This window comes from Acipenser ruthenus, chromosome 17, assembly GCF_902713425.1.
Source record: "Acipenser ruthenus chromosome 17, fAciRut3.2 maternal haplotype, whole genome shotgun sequence".
NCBI lineage: Eukaryota > Metazoa > Chordata > Actinopteri > Acipenseriformes > Acipenseridae > Acipenser > Acipenser ruthenus.
Genome location: NC_081205.1, coordinates 12,315,246 through 12,336,475, shown reverse-complemented (window position 1 = coordinate 12,336,475; position 21,230 = coordinate 12,315,246). Strand labels below are relative to the sequence as shown.

Below are 21,230 nucleotides of genomic sequence, written 5' to 3'. Positions count from 1 at the left end.
GCACTCCTAAAAAACAAAAAAACAGAACAAAACAAAACAAAAAAACAAGGGCCGAGCTGGGAGTGCGTTCAGGATATTGAGCAGTTTGAGGTAGCATGGTTGCCGGGCTAGGAAGTAGGAGCGGCGGGAGGGGTTTTGAGAAACTGCTACTTTGTGTGTGAAGTTTATGAACTGTAGCGTATACTGGCGGTGGTGTGTATTTGCATATAGTAAGTGTAGCTTATGTGTTGCTGCTGCTGCTACATTCTTAGCCCGACACCGGCTCTGGCTGTAGTGAGAGGGGTAGGGGGGGATCTAGAATGGCTCTTATGTGATTATTTAGCCTGTAAAAAGAAATCCAACTTTCAAAAATGACAAAGAGCCAACTCATTGTAAATTATTTTAAGGAGCAGTTTGATATAAATGTGCTACACACACCATAATACATATGGCCATCTCACTCATTATAATAGCCTCTGCAGTCCCTGTGTCAATATTAAATAGGTGTTGGGTTTTTCATTTATGATCAAACATGGTAGGGTTTTTTAGGCTGTACAGGAACGATGATCCCATTGAAATGCATTCAAAGCCCAAGCACCAAAAAACATACACCATGGCATTTGAGAACACACAGCGTTATACAAACTTGGAAGCGAAGTTGTATGTGACTATGAAAATGGTCCTGTGTCGATCAAGTAGCTCAATCTCACCTCACCTAATATATGCTAACAAAGCAAGCTGTGTATGATGAAGCTCCATATTGCTGTTCAGTATTCCTTCACAATTTCTTACGTTGGCCACTAACGAAACAAGACAGGTTTATACATCACAGGTAAGATAAAAACTAAATAAAAGCATGACAATTTCATCCCCCAAAAAACACCATGATACAAACAAGTTTATATATACAGCCCTACATCTGTAAACTAGTATAAAGTATGCAGCTTGACCATAATGTCTGAAAGCATCATTTTGTGATATACTGCGTATCAAAATGTCATAAAACATATTTTGGTTCCGAGATTTCGTGAAGACCTATGCGTTTCAGTGTTTTAATTGTTTCATTTTTGGTGATTTTTATTACAACCCATTGTTACCAGATATTAGCGAAAAAGATCAGAAACCCTTTCTTCATTGCCATTAGAGCGAGGACAACATCCAGCTCAAAATTCTTTGAAAATAATAATTAAAAAATAAAATAAAATACACACAGACAATCAAATACCCAGACACTGTACTGACTTTAAAAAGATGGGAACTCGTGGGAACAATGCAATGAAGATTCAGTGGGGCTAACAGGGGCTGCTTTGATTCTTCTACTCTGCGTCTCGGTCTAGCGGGCAGCCACACTTCTGTGTTAGGGGTACATTGCTGATCACCAGAGGAGAGTCTTCATCAATGTAGACAAAGCGAAGCCAGAGCTCTTCCACAGCAGAGCAGCACTTAACCTGGGAAACAAGGGCAGGAGAGTCACTGAGCTGATAGGAGATTGAGCAGGAGAGTCAGTGCTGATGGGAGATTGTGCAGGAGAGTCACTGGGCTGATAAGAGATTGAGCAGGAGAGTCAGTGCTGATGGGAGATTGTGCAGGAGAGTCAGTGCTGATAGAAGATTGTGCAGGAGAGTCAGTGCTGATAGAAGATTGTGCAGGAGAGTCAGTGCTGACGGGAGATTGTGCAGGAGAGTCAGTGCTGACGGGAGATTGTGCAGGAGAGTCACTGGACTGATGGGAGATTGTGCAGGAGAGTCAGTGCTGATGGGAGATTGTGCAGGAGAGTCAGTGCTGATGGGAGATTGTGCAGGAGAGTCACTGGGCTGATGGGACATTGTGCAGGAGAGTCACTGGACTGATGGGAGATTGTGCAGGAGAGTCACTGGGCTGACGGGAGATTGTGCAGGAGAGTCACTGGGCTGATGGGAGATTGTGCAGGAGAGTCAGTGCTGATGGGAGATTGTGCAGGAGAGAGTGCTGATGGGAGATTGTGCAGGAGAGTCACTGGGCTGACGGGAGATTGTGTAGGAGAGTCACTGGGCTGACGGGAGATTGTGCAGGAGAGTCACTGGGCTGACGAGAGATTGTGCAGGAGAGTCACTGAGCTGATAGGAGATTGTGCAGGAGAGTCAGTGCTGATGGGAGATTGTGCAGGAGAGTCACTGAGCTGATAGGAGATTGTGCAGGAGAGTCAGTGCTGATGGGAAATTGTGCAGGAGAGTCACTGAGCTGATAGGAGATTGTGCAGGAGAGTCACTGGGCTGACGGGAGATTGTGCAGGAGAGTCAGTGCTGATGGGAGATTGTGCAGGAGAGTCACGGAGCTGATGGGAGATTGTGCAGGAGAGTCACTGAGCTGATAGGAGATTGTGCAGGAGAGTCAGTGCTGATGGGAGATTGTGCAGGAGAGTCAGTGAGCTGATAGGAGATTGTGCAGGAGAGTCAGTGCTGATGGGAGATTGTGCAGGAGAGTCACTGAGCTGATAGGAGATTGTGCAGGAGAGTCAGTGCTGATGGGAGATTGTGCAGGAGAGTCACTGAGCTGAGAGGAGATTGTGCAGGAGAGTCACTGGGCTAACTGGACATTGTGCGGGAGAGTCACTGGGCTGACAGGAGATTGTGCAGGAGAGTCACTGGGCTGACGGGACATTGTGCAGGAGAGTCACTGGGCTGACAGGACATTGTGCAGGAGAGTCACTGGGCTGACGGGAGATTGTGCAGGAGAGTCACTGGGCTGACGGGACATTGTGCAGGAGAGTCACTGGGCTGACGGGAGATTGTGCAGGAGAGTCACTGGGCTGACGGGACATTGTGCAGGAGAGTCACTGAGCTGAGAGGAGATTGTGCAGGAGAGTTACTGGGCTGACGGGAGATTGTGCAGGAGAGTCACTGGGCTGACGGGACATTGTGCAGGAGAGTCACTGGGCTGATGGGACATTGTGCAGGAGAGTCACTGGGCTGACGGGACATTGTGCAGGAGAGTCACTGGGCTGACGGGAGATTGTGCAGGAGAGTCACTGGGCTGACGGGACATTGTGCAGGAGAGTCACTGAGCTGAGAGGAGATTGTGCAGGAGAGTCGCTGAGCTTGTAACTAGATCTATGGTTCTTCATTTGAATGCATTTCAACATCATTTTAATGGATTCATGATGGCAAAGTGCAAATTTGATAATGGGTGCAAAACGCCAGGTGAACACCATTCTTTACATAAAATCAGATGGCTGCTAAACAGGATTCACAGCAGCATTATGGGGGTTTTGCACCCGCAAATCACTTTGCGCGTAGCCTTACACCACCCCCCCCCCCCGTTAGTACTTGTTGAGCTCAGATGTGGAGGCAGTGCCTGTGTGTCTGTGTCCTGCTGTATGTTCTGGTGAAGGGTCTTGTTACCTTTGGGACGTGATGTTTGGCTGAGGGGCCTCCCTGCCTGCAGTGTTGCCAGGTCCTGCTTCTGCCGTGGTTGCAGGCCTCACACTGAGTGTAGTTGAAGCTCTCTGGATAAACAATCCACGACTCCCAACCCAGATCTATGAGACACAACGGGCAGGATTGTGAGGAGAACCAGCAACTGAGCAGGAGCCACATGCCAGCATGGGCCTCAGCTAATCACACCTCTTTCAGAAACAGATTGTATACACATTGAAGCAAGTATAATAATGCACTGTAATCCCTCTATTCCATTAGAACCAAGTGAAATGATCTTAAAGTGGTTGTAGCTATCAAGATAATTCCATAAATCTTACCTGCTGAGCACGCCTATTAGTTATGCACTGTAGGTCACAGTTTTGAAAGAAACATTTATTTGTATTTTAAAACACAAGCTATGGTACTACACTTGGTTAAAGAAATCTCTGTTTGCAAACCATGGTTTCAGTTAGCATTGCACTTGCTTGTTCATTCCACCTAGAGGTGTCTCCACCACTTCAATGGCTTCTTTCCTGTCATTAACCAACCAGCTCCATCCCCCTTTGACCGACTTGCCGTCGGTCAGTAAGATGCTTTGGCCCAGAAGACACTGCTGAGGTGAAATGAAAAGGTATAATATCTTGAATAAGGCATAGAAACTGAGAACCAGATCTGTTTTGAAATGAAAATACAAGTCTGCTAGAACATGTGTTTCTTTCAGAACTGCACATTTCAGAATCGAGTAGTGAATGGTATTACAAAGCAGGAATTATTTTGTGTTTATACAGACATCCCAGCTGTTTCCTTGTGTTCCATGAAAGCAGGGCTCATGCAATGGTGACTGCCAAAACTCACATTCATTGTGATCCCTGTGTTTTGGCAGCAACAGCAGATGCCCAACCCCCAAAGCACCAAAAATACTGTACCTGTGATAAAGATTTGTGATGTGATCTGGCAGCAGTGAGGCTCGGTCTTTGCTCTCTGTGTGTCGTTCTCTGCTGTCGAGTTCAAAAACCCTGGGCCTGAAGAATCCGAAAGAAAGGTTTTATAAACACAGTTGTCTCAATGGAAATGACAGTGATGATACAGCACCTTCTCTGATCGAATGTGGTCGCAGCTCAAGACTGATCCGTGGGCTGTTGAAGCATGTGTTTGGGCTTCACATCAAGGCTACAGTAATGTGCTTCCAACATACAGCTTCCCTAAAAAAACAATTGGGTTTTGGTGCGTTTGTCTAATTTACCAGGTAGATGTTTTAAAATGATAGATTATAATACAAGTGTAAGACAATTAACTACCTAACTACCTTACTACAGTATATAAGCATTAATCTTTTCAGTGTCCTTTGGATAATACAGAGCAATAACATCATGAGAATGTTTTTGCAGCACTGAAGCGGTAGCTGAGGCATAATGTTCAGCACTCGTGGTGCTGTGGGGTTTTCCATACACTCAAACCATCGATCACAGGGCTGTTTCTGGAGTGGGGTGGGGAGCAGTCACTTGCCTGTCTTTTCCACAGCAGAGTGATCTGAATTTTGTGAAATGGCACTCAGTTCTGTCCGCAAAGCAGCCGTGATCTGGCTCATGCCTTTTATATTGATGCGGGGGGCCTGCTCCAGGTTTAAAGCATCCAGCAGCATCTCTTTGACATCCTGCAGCAGCTGGTCCTTGCAGCTAGAGAAAGGAGACACACATGCAACAAGTTAACATCTGCCCCTGCAGTCTGAAGAGAAACAGAGTGGACCCGGGTAACTCGAAGAGGCTTCACAAGCACACACGACAGCTTGTGCAGCTTTAATGTATATTTTCCAAAAACAGCTTTATGTGTGTGTGTGGCTTGTGAGGTGTATTTTTCCATAGGCAGAGGTGCAGAGGTAAGCTTGACTGTACAGCTATCCCCAGCGTAAACACTTCCATGCAACATTTATTTAATTGTTTCCAAACTACACTTAGTCCAGCATGTTTTACGGTTCAAAACGACAAACTGTAGCAACGTTAGTACCACTATCTCCTGTGGGACTGGAACAGATTCTGATGTTGCACGATTTAGATTCCAGGTCTGTTTTTTTAATGTTTTGAAGCCTTTTTTTATTTATTCTTCATTTGTCTTTTATCTTTAGCCCACGGACCATATTTACAATGCACGCAAGTTATTTAAAGTTATTTAAGAGTTATAAGAAATGCTGATTATTAAGGCTTAGAGATAGAATGATAGCTATACTATTATGTTCTTATATTCATGATGGTACTGCTTGCTACCACATTAGTGCCAATAAAAACAGAGCAAAAAGGTCTATCTTCAAGACCACTTCCTCAGGTGGCAAAGTAGAAAACAAGTGACAACTAAAGTACCCAAGTAAACAAGTTATATTACAGCTATTCTGAGAGATTGTAATTGAAACCTCTGAACTACATTGCAAGGCCATGGTGAGTTGAGCAAAACTATGTAACGATAATTTAATACAGCAGGGTCTAAAAGGCAACAGTCATTCATCTCACTACATTCTGCCAACAACCTCTTTATTTGCATGCATTAAAAACACACCGGACTGCCAAGAATTGGAAGAGATTTTTGAAGGGCCCTTTTACTGTGCATACAGTTGGTTTCTGCGTTTGGTAAGGACTGACGTACAGTTGGTTCAGTTGGTTTGAAAAGGTATATGTGAAATGTCTAAAACAAGTTGATACTCTTCAGAATTTGCACCAAACCAATCAGAGCTAGACCACTGGGATCAGGAAGTCTCTGTTGGTACATTTGCCTTTTTAGTCATTGCAATGCAAGACAAAATGCACTTTGGGTGCAAATTAACCACATCTTACCAATGCATTAACCCTGCTGTGCAGCCAGCCATAATTGAGACTGCAGCAATTGTGCACCTAATGCAGTTAGTATATAAATACGTTTTGTATTAATGTAGTGTAGTGAACTTCAACAAAACACAGGCCATACTTTTCAGTTTATTATTTAAGTTATATTACCCCCGAACCCCAGTTTAGTTCTTCACTTTATTGGAAATTCAAAAACTTTCAAACAACTATCTTTCTGTTTTTGTACTATTAACCAATGTGTCCGACATATTGCATGCTCCTACACTATCAGTTTGTAATTGCAAAAACAATTCAGACGAAGTATTTTTGCTATACCCAATACAACCAGCAGGTCAACATTGGCACATCCCCTGCATCATACAAAGCAAAATGCATCTACAAATCTGTAATGCGAAACCAATTTCACACTGGGGGAAAAAATGTAAGTGATCCAACTAAACATACTTCAGTGAACTTGCAAACAGACCGTCGATAAGTCGATTTTAGGCAAGAAACCAACCCCCAAAAAACGGTGCACATTTTACAATTAGATTTATTAAGGAGTGTTTCTACACAAGACTCATTCAATAGAAATGTACAAGGGATTCTGTATAAATGTTTATTTTTCTTGAATCAGCACATCAACCAGCATTGATTCTCAAACTAGCAGGATATTAATCACCACAGCTGAGTGTCAGCAACTGTCAGTGAGTAAATCTTCTGTAACAGATACTGAATAGCGTGGGTCTGCCAGGATTCCCAGGCTGTGAGAGGGTCTCTCTTGCAAAGATTTTAATAACTACATGACTCATTTGCAATCAGATATTGACCCACGCGTGACCCATAACTTTTCTAATTAGTCCTGTTCTTTGGACTAATTACAGCCTGCTTCAATCATGAGCTTTCCCCTCACCTGGACATAGTGACCGTGGGCGCACTGGAGATGGGAGGGACGGACGTTCCCGACGGAAGCTCTTGGGAAGACAGCAGAACAAAAGCCATTCCCAGCGGAGTGCAGGAGCACAAGACAGCCGACAGCAGAAGCAGGGTCCTCATTATACTTGTGGTCAGGGAGCAAGTATCTCTGATTCAGGGGCTCCTGCACACAGATATCTCCTTGTTTCAGAAGGATCCGCAGCCCCTTTGGTGATGTCTGAATGAGGAGGCAATGGCTTTTTATGTCTAAAATGATTACTGATGAGTTTTGTTTAGGGAGTAAGGGGGCGGGCGTGAGGCCCAATGTATTGAGTTGGTACTCCAACAGAGGGAAAATAAGCATTAGTCTTAGTAGCCTGGGAACAAACTAGGTCGACCTTGACAAATTTTACAGAAAGAGAGAGAAATGGAGAGAGAGAGAGAGGGAGAGAAAGAGAGAGAGCACTCTGTTACTTGTTACTAAAGCTCAGGGAGGATGATCACATGCTCTGCAGGTGCTCTGAGAGAAACAAGGCAGATACTACAGCCTTATAAATATACCGACAATACCTTTTCTCCCCTTCAACCTTTGATATTGAGCCAAATTACAGACATTGTAAAAGTGCCAGATTAAGAAACAAGGCGCCATTTTAAACAGTGATTCCCAAAACAAACCTGCATGTTAAGCACGTTCCAGACACACATAGAGAGTGACAGGAAAGCATTGTTCTTTATCAGTAACGCCTATACATCCCTGAGGGAGGAAGGGGAGGAATTCAGCTGCTGTATTCATTTCTATTAACATATTCTACAAATGGTTTCAGACTGGGTAGTAAAGAAACTTCATGAGTAAAGAGATGTGAGTAGTCCAAGCCCATCTTTTTTAAAAATAAACCCACACACTCAAAACAGCAAGCACATGTCTTGTCAAATGTGTATTTAGATATTTCTATTTTTCTAGTTGAATTCTCTGTTTTATCAGTTTATTTTATTTTAAATGAATAACATAAATCTTACTTCTTTTGTACTTCCATTAGATGCATAGGTCTTTGAAAGAAATGATGTTACAGCAAACATATTTTCATTTTAAAATATGATATCGGTTACAAGGTAAGTTTAAAGGCAGTTTCAGTTTACTCTGCCTTTTTCACAGGAAATGTGCAGCTATTCACAAGAAAGAAGCCACAGAAGAGGTGGGGACAATTTCACCCTCCAGGCGACCAGTAGAGTGCAACACTGTCTGAAAGCACTGATATCAAACAGAGGCTTCTATAATGCAAGTGCACGCCAGGTAAGGTTCATGCAATTAATTGCAATCACTTTATGTTCATTGTTCAGTGTTTCTTACTGGTGACTTTTTAATACAGAAATAGGTCACTAATCATTGAGTTACCTGTGATTCAGTGGAATTCAATATACTAAACACAAGCAGGCTTGCAGCAAATATTGAAAACCACTTAACCTGTTCTTTAAGCTAGAAATGGGGGAAGGGTGGATTTTAAAAGGTTTACAAAATCTAATAGAAGTTATAGAATCAAATCACTCCCGTTGCTCTGTGGTTGTTAATAAAACTCAAGGGGTTTACTTAAATAATCTTATACGTATCCCTGTTTCATCAGTTCAAACCCCTGCTGAATGAATCAACTTATGTCTAGCATTATTTAATACTAGATCTTTATCCAATAAAGCTCCACTTATTAATGAGTTAATTAAAGATCATAAATCTTAACAGCAACCTGGCTACATGCTGACGAAAGTGAGTCACTGATAGAAGCATCTCCCCAAACTATACATTGTTTCAGAAGCATGCCGTATGGGGCAGGGTGGGGGGGCTGGCATCCATTCATCGCTCTAATTATATTACACAAAATATTACTGAAATCTATTCCTCTTTCGAATCATTAGTATTAACCATAGCTTTAAAAGGTCATTCACCAGGAATTATTGTAATTATTTACTGTCCATCCAAATCCAACCTATCTTTTCTCACAGAATTTGCTGATTCCTCGCCAAATATGACAGAGTTATTATATATTGATAGTGACTCTGATCCAAAGTCAATGGAATTTTTTAAGGCTCCTATATTCCCTAGATTATGTTCATTAAAGGACCTTCTCACAATCGTGGCCATACTTTGGACCTACTCATCACTCATGGCTTAGCCGTTCACAACCTGTCAGTGTTAGAGCTAACCATCTCCGATCATCTTGCTATCCTTTGTGAGACCAATCTACCTCTACCCACCCAAACTGTTCTGCTGCGTACTGTTAAAAAACGGGTAATAAATTCTTCAGCTGCACTAGAGCTGTCTCATGTGCTAAGATTAATACCACCTACAGCTACGAACTCGCAGTCAACTGATGAGGTAGTAGACACTTATAATAACCTTCTGTCAGAAAACTCCCTAAAGCGTACCTCGCCTTGGGTCAATTCAGAATTATGCCAAATGAAAAGAGAAGGTTGTAAACTGGAACGCTGGTGGAAAAATAGCCAATTGCATGTCCACTATGAAATAACCAACTGCATGTCCACTATGAAATAGTCAATTGCATGTCCACTATGAAATAGCTAACTGCATGTCCACTATGAAATAACCAACTGCATGTCCACTATGAAATAACCAATTGCATGTCCACTATGAAATAACCAATTGCATGTCCACTATGAAATAACCAACTGCATGTCCACTATGAAATAACCAACTGCATGTCCACTATGAAATAGCCAACTGCATGTCCACTATGAAATAACCAATTGCATGTCCACTATGAAATAACCAACTGCATGTCCACTATGAAATAACCAACTGCATGTCCACTATGAAATAGCCAACTGCATGTCCACTATGAAATAACCAATTGCATGTCTACTATAAAATAGCCAACTGCATGTCCACTATGAAATAGCCAACTGCATGTCCACTATGAAATAGCCAATTGCATGTCCACTATGAAATCTGGAAGCAACATCAGTTAAAGGCCAGCATGTCTCTGAGGGCAGCCAGATGTTCTTATTTTCCTCCCTTATTGAAACAAACAAAAAAATCCTCTCGGGTACTTTTTTTCTATTATTGATAAGCTGGTGAAACGGTCCTCTGATGCTCCTCCGCATTTTGAATCCTCAACTTTGAAATGTGAGGAATTTCTTAATTAATTTCAAAATAAGATTATTAACATTAGGAATCAAATTCCCACGGACAGCTCTTCCTTTGAATATGCTGTGTAATCAGGATTTGTTTTGCTATGGAATCTTTCTCTGAGATTACAGTACAAGATCTCAATAAATTGGTAATGCAAATTATTCTTCCACTTGCTTGTTGGATCCAATTCCAACCAAAATTCTAAAAGCAGTTTTCAATTATTTGAGTGATTATTTGAGTGACCTAATAAATAACCCTACTGCTTTGAACAATTATAAACATATTTCAAATCTTTATCAAATATTTCAAAACATATAAAACGAGTGTGAATCGCTTGAGCAGTTTAGTAAATGTATTTAATTGTTTAATTGTGGTGGCGATTCTATCCGGAGAGCCTCGTAACAATGATTAATCATATTGCTTGAATTTTTTATACAGTAAACAATATCTATACAAATAGTGCAACACCATTATTATAACTTTGCATTCACCGGCACTCTTTCATTTAACCTTGTGACAGCAGGTAAAGTTTCTATTTGTTTAATATTTCTTGCTTCACACAGTCCCGCCCAGTCAGAGTCTCAGAAAGCCAATCAGCTGCTGCATAGGTCTGATTGATGGAAACGATCCTCGCAGGAATGTGTGTGCTTTTGTTAACAACTAAGTAAAACAATTCAATTAACTTAGCGACAGTTCGCACAATTCACACTCACTTTACTGAATACATTACAGTTTAGAGAGGCGAGTTACAAAACCTGACTTCCCTTAGTGTCCTGAGATTCTGGCAACCCTATATGTATTACACTTCATTATACATTTATTAAGCTTTTAAAATTACGATAGAACTCCTCAACTCAATACACAATTTGTTTATAGTTAATTGTTCTGTGAATTCCTCTAATCGTGCATTTTTCCTGCAGAACTGGGCTACATTGTAAAACCTGAAGATACCCTGGCTGTGTCAGCCTTGGCTGAATGCTTTACTGGTGTGAAGAGGTGGATGTTCCAACATGTTTTACAGTTAATCTCTGATAAGCTCTTAGCAGCAACTAGAAGTCACAAAATCTCTAAAAAATATATATGGACAATTTGACCCCAAACATAAAAACGGAAGTGAAAAACCTAGGGGTCTTATTTGACTCTGATTTATCTTTGGAGTCTGATATCTGCAATGTAACCAAAGTGTCCTTTTTCCATTTGCAAAACATTGCTAAAATGAGGTCATTTCTGCTCTATTCGCTGGACTTCCGGGTCACGCCATAAATCACCTGCAGCTGATACAGAATGCCGCTGCAAGGCTTCTCGGCAGAATGGAAAAAAAGAGACCATATACACCTGTGCTGGCTTCACTGCACTGGCTCCCAGTGAAGTTTAGAGATTATTTTAAAATTTGATTTCTGACTGATAAAGCACTTAAAGGTCTGGCACCAGATTATATAAAGAGCTTCTAGTCACATCTATACCTTCTCGTGATTTAAGATCAGCTGATGCAGGCCTGCTGTGCCTCCCACAAGTGTACACAAAATGAAGGGAGAGAGCTTTCAGTCACTGTGCTCCCAGACTGTGGAATGAAGTGTTACATCAGTTGATGACTTTAAGTCAAAATATATAAACAAAGTATTGCTTGATATTGAAGCGCTGGTTAAAACAAGGTGCCAGTTAAGCGGTCTGTAAGTACACGAATATCTGATTCTGCATAAAATGTGTAAAATCAGTAGTTTCATCAAAATATATATTTTTAACTAATTATAAAATATACCGAGTGCTTAGGTACATTTCATATACAGCAAGTTGCATTTCAGTTTACCAGAGCACCAGAGCTGGCTGTGTCGACACGACTGGTTGACAGTTCCTTAAAAGTTAACTCCCCCTCTCTCTGCAAACCATGTCACTAAACAGCTCCCAAATACTAGAGGAAAACACTGACAACAGAACATCTATAATACCTACCCCAGCATCCCTCACAAACATTTGCATTCAGTGGCAAAACATTGCAACCTGTTTCTCCCCTCCTGAAAACACTAGTTATCAATTTTCAATAACTGATAACATTCACGTGACTGATTTTTAATTTTTTGTTACTTCTTCATTTTGCCCATGTTCACGGCAGAGACTGGGTGCTGCACCCACGCACACTGAAAGTGAGCGCCTTAACCACAATGCAAAGGAGGCAGGCTTGTCTGCATTCGTGTTTTTAGAGCTTTTAACCTCCTCTCATCTCATCTCACTGACGGGACGTTACTCGTAATGGCAGTGCACCACACAACAGTGCCTGTTACACACATTTAGCCCCCCAGTCTAGTTGACCACACTTGCAGTTGTTCTGTCAAAAAATGAACATTGGCAAAAATAATGTTTTCTGATTTGCCTTGGAAAATATTTGCTGCTAACACTGAACAAATCGGTATTAGTCATTCTTTTCCCTTGGGAGTCCTTCGTAAAGAAAAAAACATTTCTGTCTGTTTTATGTGACTTCTTTGCTCTCAAAACAAGCAAACAATTTGTTTTCCTCCAAAAATGCTGCACGAGACCTTCGGCATTCACACAACTCTTGATTACACCCTGTGATATCCCAGAAAAAGATCCTGGTATTTATTACTAAGAGTATCGGTGCTGCACGGTGCATCACTGTGAGAGCAGCACACATCTATATGAAGAGTAGGGCTGGCCGTGTCTATAGAAGAGATATAGTAGAATGATCCTTTACAGACACAAATACATCTATTCTAGTCAGTTACGGATAACTGCCATTGGTTTATGTGTTGAATCAAGAAATAAAGGACACAAAGGCAACCATGGATAACACAAACACAAATTCGCTTTTCACTTTTATATACAAAGATATTCATTTCCATATCGGACAGGGCTGCAAAATACTTGTGTAGGAATGTTGAACCCCTTTTTAAAGTCAGACAAACCATCAATAATGGTGGATTAAATCACTCTCCCACAGCTGTCTTATTAAAACACTGTCCTGCATTGAATTGCACCAGACTTAAAGCAAGCTTCCTGTATGGCACTCAGAGGAGAGTCTGTCTGACCGCACAGTGCCCTCACAGAACAGGCTGAGCTCTTGTGAGATTTAGAAAGGTAAACTAGAAAACTGTGGTTAAAACCAAACTAGACAAGATGTTCAGCTTTCATTGGAAAACTCTTTGCTGGCTGCAGTGTTGCAGGTAATTAGAAACTCTGTGCTTGAAAGAAACAATTATTATTTTATTTCTTAGCAGACACTATTATCCAGGGCAACTTACATTTGTTACAAGACAGGGCAGCAGTGTGGAGTAGTGGTTCGGGCTCTGGACTCTTGACTGGAGGGGTTGTGGGTTCAATCCCCAGTTGGGGACACTGCTGCTGTACCCTTGAGCAAGGTACTTTACCTAGATTGCTCCAGTAAAAATCCAACAGCATAAATGGGTATTTGTATGTAAAAAAATAAATAATGTAATATCTTGTAACAATTGTAAGTCGCCCTGGATAAGGGCGTCTGCTAAGAAATAAATAATAATATCACATTATCTGTACATACAATTACATTATTTATTTTTATATACAATTACCCATTTATACAGTTGGGTTTTCACTGGCGCAATCTAGGTAAAGTACCTTACTCAAGGGTACAGCAGCAGTATCCCCCACCTGGGATTGAACCCACGACCCTCCGGTCAAGAGTCCAGAGCCCTAACCACAACTTCACGCATCCCAACAGCTTTCTGGTTGAGAGTGGCTAAACCAAACCAACGACAGGGAAAAGAACGTCAATCAACACGGGAAGCAGCTGATTGGTTTATGACAGGAAAAAAGCCAGTGAAGGGGTGGGGACTACTTCACCCTCCAGGTAAACAAGACCAACTGAAAATACATGTTTACTGTGACCTGTGTTTCTTTCAAAACTGTACAATTGAGAGCACAACCAGAAGTTTTAAGGAATGTGTTTTTTCAAGGGCTGTTTTTAGATTAAACAGTGCTTTGAAAAGTGAAAATGGTCTTCTAATCCTCTCTCAAACAGTGAGGAAAAGGTTTCCTCAACTGCAAACTTAATTTAATTGCGAAAAATGATTTTTAAACAACAATCCTGAACAAAACATACCTTAACACAGCCCTTAAATACGTGTGAGTAGTGCCAAACGCCAACGGGTTCTCCGGCAAATTACTGGCCAGGCGTTGTAGAAGCGACTTCATCTGTTTTTCAATTCCAAAGTTCATACTTTTAGTATGCAAGTCCTTCATGTATTGGGGGAGGCCAGAGCGGGGAAAAAACAAACAATAAAACGTTTGACCAGTAGATGGCGAAATAGTTCTGTACATTTCTGAAAGGGCTACTTACTTTGCACGATGTTTTGTGCCATAAATGAATACATATTTACAGCTGAATACAATTTAAATACTGTAGAACTATGTCTACAGTATTATATCAGATCCTGTAAGATACGATAGTCTATAGTAACCGATGGGCCTCTGGCTTGTGTAATTTACACAGGCTACTGCTAAACTGAACGATAGAAAGTGATCGACGCACATTTTACTATGGGCATGAAAAACAATACACTCGGCTATATTAGCAGGGCAGAATGGAGTCTGTGTTACATATGTGCTTGTTCTCGCGTCTGATAACATTTTTAATGAACGTTAATTGGTTATTGTTTTAGTATGTGTTTTCTAGTATATGAATGCGTATTGCGGTACTGTGGTTGTATCAGCCCCAGTGGCCTAATGGATAAGGCACTGGCCTCCTAAGCCAGGGATTGTGGGTTCGAGTCCCATCTGGGGTGAAAAGTTTTTTTTTTTTTTTAATTAACCCTATTATTTTTTCACAGCTGTATTATATTTCATTGTTTATTCCAGTGCTTTTTCATCGTAATTATGAGTGAAATAATTTATAAACTAAAACGGCATATTCGCATTGAGACCCATTTTACATGGCTATACGTGCAGATATTTTTTTAAATATTTTTATCGGCCGTCGCTTATTTTTGGTATTAACGACTGCATTAGATAATACAAAATTCTCAGTTCGTTTTCTTGTTAAACTACCACAATGAAGCTAGACCAGTATTGTCGTTTACATTCCTGAAATACCTATATAACTAATACAAGCTGTGTTTGAATGTGCAGCAGAGTGGCGCAGCGGAAGCGTGCTGGGCCCATAACCCAGAGGTCGATGGATCGAAACCATCCTCTGCTATTTTCATTTAGTTAGCAGTATTTATTATTTGTTCAATTATAACAATAAAATGTGATGTAGATAAATATGGAGGATATATTTTATGCCAAAATTAAAAATAAATAAATTAATAAATAAATGTCGATGGATTCATTTATTTATTTCGATATGTATTTATTCATTTATTTCGATATTTATTTATTTATTCATTGATTTATTTAATTAAAATTTTGGCATGCAGTATCCTCCATATAAAATATCCTCCATACGGTTCATCACACGACGAAGCAGACTTCGGTATTATGATTAGAGCGGGGTTTATCTCCATACCAACCGAGCCGTGTCTCTGAGCAGCACATTGCCGCAAACAGAAATAAACTGTGGTGAAAACAAAAAACAACATATCCATTCAAGATGGCAGCCTCCATGCTCCGAAGGGTGTCTGTGTGTGCCTCACGGTTTCGTTTAGGAACTCTTCAGATCCAGGCTGGATTTCTTCACGGGAATACAGGAAACGAATTCAGAAGCGCTTATAGTTTAGAGAAAATCTATCCAAATTCGAGTTTCAACTACGGGAGCAGAGCTGTGGTTAGTAGTCGTGTAATTAAGGACAAACTGTGTATGCCTGAAGCCATGTTTTCCTGTTAATGTATTGCTCTCGTACATAATCAATTACAATAACTGCCCAAACTGACGTCTCAGACACTGCGTTACTATTGTAAAATAATATTGTATCTGCATATAATATAATTTGTGAAACACATTTAGAAAACAGAAAGTACTGATTAGAGGAGAAGCTTCAAAATGGAGCCAGGTAACCAGTGGTGTACCACAGGGATCAGTATTAGGTCCTCTGCTATTCCTAATCTACATTAATGATTTAGATTCTGGTATAGTAAGCAAACTCGTTAAATTTTGCAGACGACACAAAAATAGGAGGAGTGGCAGACACTGTTGCAGCAGCAAAGGTCATTCAAAATGATCTATAGCATTCGGAACTGGGCAGACACATGGCAAATGACATTTAGTAGAGAAATGTGTAAGGTACCGCATGCAGGCAATAAAAATGTGCATTTTAAATACCGTATGGGAGATACTTAAATTGAAGGAGGAACCTATGAAAAATATCTAGGAGTTTATTTTGACTCAGAAATGTCTTCATCTATACAATGTGGGGAAGCTATAAAAAAGGCCAACAAAATGCACGGATATATTGTGAGAAGTGTTGAATTTAAATCAAGGGAAGTAATGTTAAAACTGTACAAGACATTAGGAAGACCATGTAGAATATTGTGTTCACTTCTGGTCACCTCGCTACAAAAAGGCTATTGCAGCTCTAGAAAGAGTGCAAAGAAGAGCGACCAGAATTATCCTGGGTTTAAAAGGCATGTCGTATGCAGACAGGCTAAAAATAATTGAATTTATTCAGTCTTGAATAAAGAGACGACACAGTGATTTGATTCAAGCATTCAGAATTCTAAAAGGTATTGACAATGTTGACCAAAGGGACCAGGGGTTACAGATGGAGATTAGATAAAGGGGCATTCAGAACAGAAAATAGGACACGCTTTTTTTACACACAGAATTGTGAGGGTGTGGAACAAACTCCCCTGAAATGTTGTTGAAGCTGACACCCTGGGATCCTTCAAGAAGCTGCTTGATCAGATTCTGGGATCAATAAGCTACTAACAACCAAACGAGCAAGATGGGCTGAATGGCCTCCTCTCGTTTGTAAACTTTCTTATGTTCTTACATATAGTGGTACGTACACAACTTTGATCACACTCAGAAGCGTACGGACATCGAAAAGACTTATTTTTGACTGTACATACATATAAATAACTGGTATGATGGGCCACTTGTCTATTAGTCCCACTGTAACATTTATAAAGATGCTGTTTTACTTTCAGATGGTAAGAACAGGATGCATGCTGACCTCTACAGTAGTGTGTAGATATGTATGTTATTGACATTCCATGTTTTTAATTGTCAACTTTTTTGCTTTTGTTTTCAGGGTGGAGGACAGCAGACTAACAGTGATATACCTGTAGGTAGGTGTTCTGTTAACTCAAACACCCACATGACCCTTGAAAAGATATTTCTGTCCTATTTCTTATTTTTAAAAATCTTTATAATTGGAAAAATGCAATTTGACAGTTCTGGAAATACTCAAAACCAGGTGTTTGTCTTTATTGCTCCTGTTGTTTTTTCTATATAAACTTTCAGTCAAACCAACAGAAACCCTTAATTATCTGGTATCACACTCCCAGATTAGCAGTAATCTTGGACTACCTTACCCAGGGTAACATTACACAGTCCAAGATTGGTTTTAATCGGGCTTGGAAAAGCTTGTCTTCGTTCAGACTGTATCACAATCCCCCATCCTTCACTGCTATGACATAATAGTGTTGCATTGAATTACTACTTTTTATAAAGCATGTTATTGTGAAGCATGTTTACTGACGTGCACCTTTTGTTTTTGTGTAGATCGCCTCACCATTACCTACTGTCGAAGCAGTGGCCCTGGAGGCCAGAATGTTAATAAAGGTATGGAAATGGAAGTCTTTGTTAAAATATTCACAAGCATGTTTAATGTACAGGGTGATCAGGAGCACTGTTGTGGGGAAGCATTCTCCACAGAGTTAACTAGACAGGCAACAACATCACAGGTTATAGAGAGTCAGCTACTGTTGTGTTATAGTACATTTTTCACATTCTGTTCTAGTAAACACAAAAGCTGAAGTCCGGTTCCACATACAAACAGCTGATTGGATTCCTGAAGATGTGCGACAAAAGATTATTTCTCAGGTAACATCAATACTAAGATTACATATTCACTGGAGCTGACTGCTAATAACATTGAAGAAATGTGAAACTTAACTAACAGCTGGTGTGTAAAGGGTAAATATTGTAACTTGTAACTGAAATGAAAGCTTAACAAGAAACACCTCTATGAATCTGTGCTATACGAGGAAAACACTAATAAAATCAGACATTGGTCTAATTAGTTTGTTATAAGGCTATGATTTTGATGCAGTACTTTTTAGTTCATTTTACTGGCAAGGTGTGGCAAAAAAACAAGAATTCACGGAAAGTTGTCCAAATGTAGGTTTAGCTACATCAACATACACAAGAGCTTTTAAATAGTACACCAGAACCAATATTATAAAGACTTGCTTTTGACTGCTGGCAAGTTTAAATGTTACTTTAGAGTACAAAACTTTACCGTACAGACTTCAGACTCCGACATTATTTCTGGTCAGAGTCGAGGGTCTCAGTGTGACAAATGTTTGAAATTCTCCCTTTCGGGTTTCCCTGTTGGTTGAGAGGACGGATGTACCAACGATGTCGCTTTTAAAACCTCTTGATAAGAGGTACAAACTCAGCACATTTACTTTAAATGTAAATGTATCCAATTTTGCGAATGCAATCTGTATTTAAAGTGTGAACAACAGCTGTGACCACTTTGCGCAGTCAAAAGTGCTGCGACACGACGCGTCCCGTACAGCAAATAGTGAAGCTGCACAGCTTGTAATTGATTCATCTGCGATAGAAAAGTGAACCAGGATTTCGCGTTTTCCGCGATTCGGAAATAGAATGTTGTAAAAAGAGCCTCTAAGTTGGAAAACTTCTGTTCTCCGATGCATTGTTGTTCTTTCTTTACAGAAAACAGCTCTCACAATTGTTTTTCTTTTAGCTGTCACCCATTTACATACTTGCTCGCTCAGTTATCTCATTCGCTGACCTACACAGATTAGTATTTTCAGTACATTTTTTAACGGAAATAAAGGAAGTGCCTCATCAAATGTGTTTCACATCCATTTTCAGGCGTCCAAGACTACATTCAAATTCACGATTTTCAGGATTTCCATGACCTCTGTGACAAAATCGTAGCCTTAGTTTTACTTACAAAAAAATACCATGAATTGCATACATCAGGGGATAGCAGCGTGACATAGTACACAGCTGCGTGACACTGGAACATTTACAAAATTGAGGAGGTGTGTGAACTTTTTTTTTTTGTAAGTAAATAAATATCAGGGACTTTAATATGTTCTACTGTTTTGAGCACTACATGTAATAGGTCAGGCCTCAGAACTGGCTGTTAAAACCCTGTTAGTTATGTTTTTATTTATTTATTTTGCATCTCAGCATACAAACCGAATAAACAGAAGTGGGGAGCTGATCGTCACCTCGGAAGTGAGCCGGTACCAGATGCGCAATCTGTCTGACTGTTTGCAGAAGATCCGAGACATGATCGCTGCTGCCAGCGTGAAACACAAGCTGCCTTCCCAAGAAGACGTGGCTCTCCGACGCTACAGGTAATCTTCCTGTGACACCAGGATCTGATCAGGGCTGCCAAGAGCTCATTTAAAACTGGGAGCATTACCTTGTACCACGACACAGCAATGCACTAGCCCTCAATTATACTATTTCAGATGCTGATCCTTCCCGTAGCAAACAATCTAACCGCAATCTGCTCTAAGAGGGTTGTGATATTGGCGTCACTTCTTGGATTTTGGATGATAACAGATATTAGCTTCATGCTCATTTTCCCATATCCAGTTGTCTTCATGTTTACAAACTATTTGATCAGAGATGCCGTAACCTTACAATTTGCCTCCAGAGCAAATTAACATTGTTTCTCTTTTCAGGATAGACAAAATGAACCGAGAACGCCTGCAGCAAAAGAAAATGCACACTGCAGTGAAGCGAAGCCGACGCGAGGAGTTTGATTGAAGGTGATGCCAGGATATGAAGGCTGGCTGCATTGAAGCAATCTGTAAAGAATAAATGAATGACTTGTACAAAGTGTTGTTTGTTCCTCGTTTATTTTAATTTGTCGGCTGGTTTTGCTGGGTTGGGTAACTGGAAGTTATGAATAGTTTTCTAAATAGTTACTCGGATGTACCACATGTGTAAGAGTTGATCAGTTGAAAGAGGCATGATCAGTATGACTCTAAAATACTGGCTGGCACAGTGGACTGTAAATTAACATCTTAAAATACATCTGCACATTGCTGTGTGTTTACAATGGTTGTGGTGTTGGAAAGTTAGGTTACTTGTTTGCTGAGCAGTGTCAAAGTAGCCTCCTGACATGGTAATGGTAAACTGAGTGCATGTTTCACATTTTTTTAATGCGTACAAAAGGCAGATAAGCAGCTTCTCTGGACCGCTGGTTTTCGTTCTCAAAGGGATTTATTTTAGCAAAGGGAAATTGGAAGTGTACATTAAAGCTCAACCACGCCTTCACCAATACCCAAGATTACCATATAACTCCATGTGAAACTCAAAATGGAGCGAGGTAACCAGTGGTGTACCACAGGGATCAGTATTAAGTCCTCTGCTATTCCTGATCTACATTAATGATTTAGATTCTGGTATAGTAAGCAAACAAAAAGTTAAATTTGCAGACGACACAAAAATAGGAGGAGTGGCAAACACTGTTGAAGCAGCAAAGGTCATTCAAAATGATATAGACAGCATTCAGAATTGGGCAGACACATGGCAAATGAAATTTAATAGAGAAAAGTGTAAAGTATTGCATGCGGGCAATAAAAATGTGCATTATAAATATCATATGGGAGATAGTGAAATTGAAGAAGGGAACTATGAAAAAGACCTAGGAGTTTATGTTGACTCAGAAATGTCTTCATCTAGACAATGTGGGGAAGCTATAAAAAAGGCTAACAAGATGCTCGGATATATTGTGAGAAGTGTTGAATTTAAATCAAGGGAAGTAATGTTAAAACTCTGCAATGCATTAGTAAGACCTCACCTAGAATATTGTGTTCAGTTCTGGTCACCTCGTTACAAAAATGATATTG

At 40.4% G+C, this 21,230-nt stretch overlaps 2 protein-coding genes and 1 non-coding gene across 4 annotated transcripts; 2 read left to right on the top strand and 1 right to left on the bottom strand.

Annotated features, from left to right (window-relative positions):
• Positions 1-366: 366 nt before the first annotated feature.
• On the bottom strand, positions 367-14,478 carry LOC117423791 (uncharacterized). 2 transcript variants are annotated; one of them, XM_058989982.1, is made up of 5 exons: positions 14,329-14,478; positions 4,881-5,050; positions 4,301-4,396; positions 3,360-3,496; positions 367-1,427 (listed from the first exon to the last, which is right to left on the bottom strand). In XM_058989982.1, exons 1-5 carry the CDS (start codon positions 14,466-14,468, stop codon positions 1,296-1,298), a joined length of 675 nt encoding a protein of 224 aa, XP_058845965.1. In that variant the 5' UTR covers positions 14,469-14,478; the 3' UTR covers positions 367-1,295. The 2 variants fall into 2 exon arrangements, with proteins under 2 accessions (XP_058845965.1, XP_058845964.1); XM_058989981.1 differs by lacking the exon at positions 14,329-14,478 and adding an exon at positions 7,098-7,556.
• A 459-nt stretch (positions 14,479-14,937) lies between these two features.
• Positions 14,938-15,010, top strand: trnar-ccu (transfer RNA arginine (anticodon CCU)). The gene has a single exon. It is a non-coding gene; the product is annotated as a tRNA-Arg (tRNA).
• Positions 15,011-15,723: 713 nt separating this feature from the next.
• On the top strand, positions 15,724-20,208 carry LOC117423779 (large ribosomal subunit protein mL62-like). Its single transcript, XM_034039972.3, has 6 exons — positions 15,724-15,990; positions 17,417-17,453; positions 17,890-17,949; positions 18,128-18,210; positions 19,555-19,724; positions 20,058-20,208. Exons 1-6 carry the CDS (start codon positions 15,817-15,819, stop codon positions 20,140-20,142), a joined length of 609 nt encoding a protein of 202 aa, XP_033895863.3. The 5' UTR covers positions 15,724-15,816; the 3' UTR covers positions 20,143-20,208.
• The last annotated feature ends 1,022 nt before the right edge of the window (positions 20,209-21,230 follow it).